At 38.3% G+C, this 7,117-nt stretch overlaps 1 protein-coding gene across 1 annotated transcript; it reads left to right on the plus strand.

Moving 5' to 3' along the window:
* Positions 1 to 379: 379 nt before the first annotated feature.
* On the plus strand, positions 380 to 4,592 carry LOC148217645 (islet amyloid polypeptide-like). Its single transcript, XM_088158534.1, has 4 exons — positions 380 to 1,388; positions 1,797 to 1,893; positions 2,032 to 2,166; positions 4,154 to 4,592. Exons 2-4 carry the CDS (start codon positions 1,814 to 1,816, stop codon positions 4,323 to 4,325), a joined length of 387 nt encoding a protein of 128 aa, XP_088014660.1. The 5' UTR covers positions 380 to 1,388; positions 1,797 to 1,813; the 3' UTR covers positions 4,326 to 4,592.
* The last annotated feature ends 2,525 nt before the right edge of the window (positions 4,593 to 7,117 follow it).

Below are 7,117 nucleotides of genomic sequence, written 5' to 3' on the forward strand. Positions count from 1 at the left end.
TTTATAAATACTCTCCTTCCACACTATTCAGTCCTTCACCGCACATCCCCAGAGAGGAGTCCCTCAGACCTTGCTCCCCTGAACACCAGGAGAGCTGGAGTTTCACCCAGATCCCACATTCCCATGGCAGTTAATCCCAGCAGGGAGGCAAAGAGGAACCCTGCATCCTCTGACATAGCCCACAGCACGGGCAGCACCAGGAGCCCTCCAGGCTCAGACCTCTGGTGCTGAAGCCTCTGGGCTTTGGCTGATCAAACACCACAGCTCTTGGCAAAGATGGCAGGAGAGTCGTGATTCTTCCTGTCCTAAAAGAGAGGAGGAAAAGAAAATTAAGTCGACTGCAGAAGGATTCCAGCTCTCACACTTCTGGGGGGGGGAGAGGGAGGGGGAAGTGATTTGCCTAATTTCCACTGAAATCAGAGGTAAATGGTTCTAATCTGTATCCTTGGAAATCTGCAATTAGATATTTCGTCAACACTGGATTTAGTCTATTAAAAGCTGTACATTTTTCCCTCAACCATACTTTATGCATACTAGAGAAATAAATTTGCACGTTTTCTGGCTTTTCTGACATTTCCTGGCTTTTTAATCCTAGTCTTTGCCTTCTGAAAAGCATTAATTGACTCAATTTTCACTCATGACAAATCCACCTGGTTTTTAAAATATGAGATTTTACATTCATAGCGACAGAATTTTCATTGACATTTAAACTTGACTGAAAAATGTGCATGATTTCTACTGTGTTACCCTGAATGAGAACTCTATCTGTCAATTTAAATAACTTTCACTCTTTTCTTATTCATCATACAGCTTTTATCCCTTCAGATACCTTTGCTTTCTATCTATATTGTACAGCAAACCTCCACAACTTTAACTTTTCCATCTTTTCTGAGACATGTTTTCTTGTATTTCAATTACCAGTGGCCTGGCGTTTCATTTGCTCTGGCTTTCTTTGTGACTTTTGTTACCTTATTTAGCCCACGAAAACACCCACAGGGAATATAACCACAGCAGCTTATCAGAGCTGTAAAATTGAGGCTACATTTCTGATGTGCAATATGCTCTTGCAGTACCTTCACGAGGGCATTCTGCATACAGCAGGAGAATATTTACTGATGTACTAGTGCAATAATGACCCACCTGCCTCTGCTCCTCTCTGGGGCACTTTCTGTCTGTAGGGATTGGAATTAACGACAGTCTCTCTGTGCTGCCTGATGTCAGAGCTGAGAAAGGTGTCGAGGATATATAAGAGTCGTGAGACTTGCCAGAAAGGAAGAGGGAGAAGGATACTCCAGAGCCAGATGCAAGCATGGAATTGTTGCATGCACACTTCCTGCTAACCAAGAGGGCTTGCTGGCTTCTCCAGTTAGATCTGTGACCACAAAAAGGTAAATACTTTGCCTTTTTTCTTACTTTCCCTGCAGTGTAAAAGATGCGCCTTTAGAAAAGCACTATATCCCCTATTATTAATCAAGAGCATTTTTTCAGGAAAAGACTAAGACAGCTTTAAAGTAAACTGCACTGGGGACCAGAATTTGAGACTGGGATATGTCAGGAAACGCAAATCAGAGATAAGGGATAGGATTGAAACTACTGGATGGAAAATGAGCATTTACTGCTGAGAGCTATATTTCTGAAACTGAATTGTGTCACTAAACTTGAAGGGATCATTTTTCTCACTCTAGCCCGTGAAAAAGACTAATTGCTCTTGATTTAGGACAGAATGGGCATCGGTGATAGGATGTGCTGAAGAGTATTTGGGTTAGCTTTCAGTTTTGAATCACTGTTCTTTTCAGAAAGTTTGGAAGGGAAGATGCACAACCTGAAGTTGTCAGTTTTCTTCATTGCACTTTCTGTCACTCTGAGCTGTTTGGAAGCTACACCTATTGAGGGGTGAGTGACAAATAATCATGTTTATTTCTTTTTAGGGAAAAAGGTGTTCAGATTATTGCATGAGTTGCTTTTGCTTTCATGTCTTAAATAATATAAAAATAGAGTTATTCAAGCTCACTGTTTTATTGTTGTTCAGAGATTACTGTCTCTGGCTGATGATCTATCTGATGGTACTTCCAAGAGACAAGGATGGATGTTGCCTGTAATGTCACACAATACACTCTCAGGACTCAGTGAGGAAATGCCAGAACAACCAGCAGCAAAGACAAAAAGGTATTGATTTTCCTTGTTTCTTCCAGCCATATCAGATTGAATCATGAAGCAAACTTTGTTCCAGTGATATCCTGCTATTTGAGAGACTTTGCTTCTGCTTTTTTTCCCTCAGGAAAAAAAAAAAAAAGATATTAAAATATCCTTCTACTAAACAGAGCTTTCCTATAAGCATAAAGATCAGTTTTTCTGTAACAAAAAGATCAAAGCATTTAGGGTCGAAAGTGAAATCCAGGGACTTTGTTTCAAATCATTTGATCATTTTACGATTATAAACTTTCTTAAATTAAAGAGGCTGCAAACTCTACATTACCTTGTGAAGAAAGGTGCATTTTGCAAGCGCCTTCCTTTTTAAAAAGTTCATCAGATTTCCAAGCCTGGAGGGGAAAGAAAAGAAAACATACCCTTCTTAATAATACTGCAGCTCTACTGGAATGGAATTATTTTATGGTAAAAATGCTTTCAGTAATTAAGCAATTTTAAAATCACATAATTAAATATTAATCATAGGAAGAAGGAAAAGAAGAAATTGATTCTGAGAGAATTTCACTTGTCTGAAATATATTGTTATTTATAAATTCAATTTCAGGACCTCTGTGAGAACCAGTTGCTATTTGAACCTTGTGTGGTAAGGACTTGAATAAAACCAAAAGAAATATCCATGAAAGTCAATGGGAGGTTATATAAAGCCCTATGCAACAATTTTCTTGTAATGCAATTACACATTTAAAATATTAATTGCTTAAGAACTGCTGCCTATCTACTAATCAAGAACCTGTATAAGACAGACATTCCTTTCATAGCTGCCTTTCCTCTGGTATTATTAGATCAATACAAATAACTTCAAAAGGTTATATGACATTTTAGATGATAGATTTAATAATCAGTAAGCAAAGGAACACATTGGTAACTGCTCAGAGTTTGAAACTGGGATATAGCTGCTCTTCACAGTAAATTTTAGCCACAAAGTGATATCTAATTCATGCCATATCAGCATGAAGAAGTCCAAGAAAATATGCAACAACTCAGTAGGCAATCTCTGCGAGCAAGTATTTCTGTTTGAAGGAAGAACACAGTAATCTAAGAAACAAGTCTGAAAACCCAAGCTAACCATTACATTGCAATTTAAAAAAAACCCTCGTGCTACATAGGTTTTACGTGGAGTTCTGTAAATGATCTGTCGGTTCAGATCATAAAATGTTATTTCTAGATACGGATCCTTCCTCGGACACTCTTTAAAGTATCATTCAGCAAAGGATTTTCTCTCACCACAACAGAACTTTCAATTTGCTGGTGTTTCAAAAGAGATGTGGCAGGTTTTTTTTTTTTAGATGAAACCTCTGTTTAGTCAGAGCTAAGTGGGAGAGAGACAGAGCAAAAGACCATCCTACTTAGAATCACTTGATTCTGCAGTTGGCAGAAGCTGGCAATGCCTGCTACTTCTCATGATATGTGGTGCAGATGGGAGAAAGAGTCTTTGGGTTTAATCCACTTGCTGTGGACTGGAATATTACCACTCACTTCAGTGAGAGCAGGATGTAATTCTGTGAAAACATGAGAACTGAATAAATGTTAGTGATCATCATTATGTTAGTAATCCTCATGATATCAGCAAGAGCTCTAAATAGATTTAGAAGTTCAGCTGAAAGTTAAACATTTAATCATTGCTTTCACTTTGTGTCTCACCTATACTATCATTACAGGTCTTCTAAATGTCATAAACTGCTGTGCAGGATATCAATAAAAACGACATATGACAGTTCATGTCTCTGCATTTGAATAACCTCCATCATTAAAACTGATAATAGCACCCAGCACAAGGATTTTTTTCAGGAACAAAGTAGGTGGTGGGAAGATTCTAATGTTCCTGTATTTGTGCACATATTAAAAGAACTCCCACATTAGCAGAGCTCAAATGACTATGAGAAGTGGCACACTCGATGGCTCATTGTTTGACTTACTGCTGGCTGTCTTTGTTTCACCTTGGCAGTCACCAGCTGGAGAAGAGGAGATGCAACACGGCCACGTGTGTGACACAGCGCTTGGCCGATTTCCTGGTGCGCTCCAGCGGCAGCGCCGGGGCCCTTTACCCGCCCACCAACGTGGGCTCCAACACCTACGGAAAGAGGGACAGAGAGCCCCAGAGCCACGCACAGCTTTAGGCTCTGGAGATGGCTGCTGACACTAGAAGCTCAGTTTTTATTGTATCAACAACCTCTCGGTCATTTATTACTTGTACAGTCTTACCAGTGCCTTGTTTTCTCTGTGTGTGTGTGGGGGTATGTGATTTATGTTCATCATTCCACCATGCATGTACAATGACATGCATAGGCTATTCTTCCAACCCCATTAAGAACTCCAGAAATCTGCTTGTTAAAATCCTTTGTAAAAATCTGTCACGATAATAAATGGAAAAGTAATGGCAACAATGTTATTATTATTATTTATTATTATTATTATTATTATTATTATTATTATTATTATTATTATTATTATTATTATTAAAAGGATGAAAAAGATAACCCATGATGTGTATGTCTTTATAGTCACAGTCTGGTAAGAGAAAGAAACCGCCTTAATTAAAGAACAATAAATATCAGAATGCTAGCAAAAGTTATGTCCTAATGAAAGTAAAACAGAAGAATCTTCTGTTTTTTAAACATCTACAGCATCTTGTCTGGTACAGTTGAAGGAACAACTAGATGAGAAAAGATGCTGCATTGTGCACCATAATCAGACAATTATGCAGTTAACTGATTGGCCTGTTTCCACTATAACATACAGCAAGCAAGGAAACGTGGTCTTGCAGCACAGACTTCTGTGCCTACTGAGCAGGGGATTTTAAGGATTTGCAGTTCTTATGTTAAGATGATATCAGTAAAATGTAAGCATAATAAGTATAATAATATATGTAAGTATAATAAATATCAATAAGAGATAGCTCTGATACAATCTAGGAGAAACTCCCATCCTTGGGTATTCCTTTCCTTAACTACAGTAACAAAGGGAAGAGAAAAAACAATGAGTAGCTCAAGAACCAAAACACATCATAGAAACTCAGTAATTTTTTCCACTGGCATACTTAAATTGCTACCAAAATCCAGGGGAAATATTTCAGAGATGGGCAGACCTTAATGAGAATCTGACGGCATTATTTTCTCCTATCTCAGCCCAGAATCAGGGCAGGCTTAAAAACCTTTAAGTTCCTTTAAATTTTAAGCAAATTTTCATAGAGGTGAGCTGTTTCATTTCACAGAAATGGCTGTTTTGTCCACACTTCCTCAGTGAAGGGTTCACTGTTGTCCGAAAAACATTATTGTCCAATTACGAAAAACATTCAGCAGAACCTTAGTTCTGGAGAGGCAAATGAAAGTTCAATAACTGCCTTCAGTTGGTTTGTTTCCATTACAAAGTATACCTCGAAATAGAAACATTTTTGCTAATTTAATGTTAAATGGCATATTCACATCATTTCACACACAAAAAAATGCATGGGAATAAAAAGTACAGGATTCCTACTGTAAAAAGTGTTATTAATTACTCTCTTTATTGAGGGAAGTTTCAACCTTCATTAAAGTTCTAATGGATATTAATTCTGAATTTTATTGAGAAAACCGTTTATATGCCATTGAACTAATACTTCTGCCAGCTTGAAATGCCTTCCATTCCAGTTACTTTTGAGTTACGCTGCACACACACTGTGCGTTTAATTTGTTTTTAATTTAGAATATTTATTTCATTTATTAACATTTCAGAAAACAAATGAGAGAGAGGACAGCTTTCAAGTGTCTCTGCGAGATTGTTTGTACAGAGCAGTAACCAAGTGGAGCCTTCCCTGTGGGTAGCTGCTGATCTCTAGGCTGATCCCAGCCCGGAATATGAGCCACGCTTTATGCACCAGATTTTGTTTTTTCAGCTACCATTTGACAAACACTAACAAAGCACAGGCTGTCCATGCACAGGACCAGTGAAACTGGGTACATTATTTTCTGCCTCACACACTCTCGAATCTGGTGGATTGGATACCAGCATCTATTTCACACAATCAAACTATTCCACAAATACTGAAAAATCTAACTCGGTTCCTAAGTCAGTGAAACCACCAAGAGAGAAAAGAGGGGGACCATCTCACCTGTCTTTAGCTCCTCTTTGTCTAACCAGTTGTCAGCGCTCTCCTGCTATTTGGTGGAGGAAGACTACTTCCAATTCATCCCAGCTTAGACACCTATTTTAGGATGGGATTAATCACTCCTGAAGTGCCTCTATTTCTTCGCTGATGACAGAGAGTGTCTAGACAATTAGCTGAAAATGAGCACTTAGAATTAAGATAACTAGAGTTAGTTGACAGGAATCTCATCTGCATTTGGTATGAACCGTTCAAACTAAAATCAAAGAGAAAAAGATTTGGTAAAAAAACCCCACACCACCAGCACCTCAGACTCCAAATCAACTTTCATTCTGAGCTACGTTAGTTAATTCATCAGCCAGAGCATCTTGAGAAACTTCCTTCAGTGAGATTTGTTCCCGTACTCCCTTGAGAAGACAGCTCTGCTCCCTCCCTCCTGCTGTTGCTGCACTTGGCCTCTCAGAGACGAAGCATCTAGCCATAGTAAGGCTGGATACAAGCACAGTCCAGGGCTAAATGAGCCAGGAAAAGAATGGACTGTAATGGAAAAAAGAAAATAAATACATTTATTTAATAATGAATTAATTACTAATAAGCATTTAAGCATTACTTCATCAGCTCTGCAAACAGCATGGCCAGAATTTTCTGTGCATTTTTAAAAATCCCACTATGTATTTCTAGGCTTCTTCAGGGATGTAAATATTACTTGAGAATCGAGCCTTAGATAGATTGGATTCTTTTTCAATTCATCTGGCTTCCCTACACCTTTCAGAGAATATGCAAGCAAACAAAAAATACAAAAGAGGAAAATTAAGAATACAGACAATG

The sequence above is a fragment of the Sturnus vulgaris genome, unplaced genomic scaffold (genome assembly GCF_052056855.1).
Source record: "Sturnus vulgaris isolate bStuVul1 unplaced genomic scaffold, bStuVul1.hap1 Scaffold_519, whole genome shotgun sequence".
NCBI lineage: Eukaryota > Metazoa > Chordata > Aves > Passeriformes > Sturnidae > Sturnus > Sturnus vulgaris.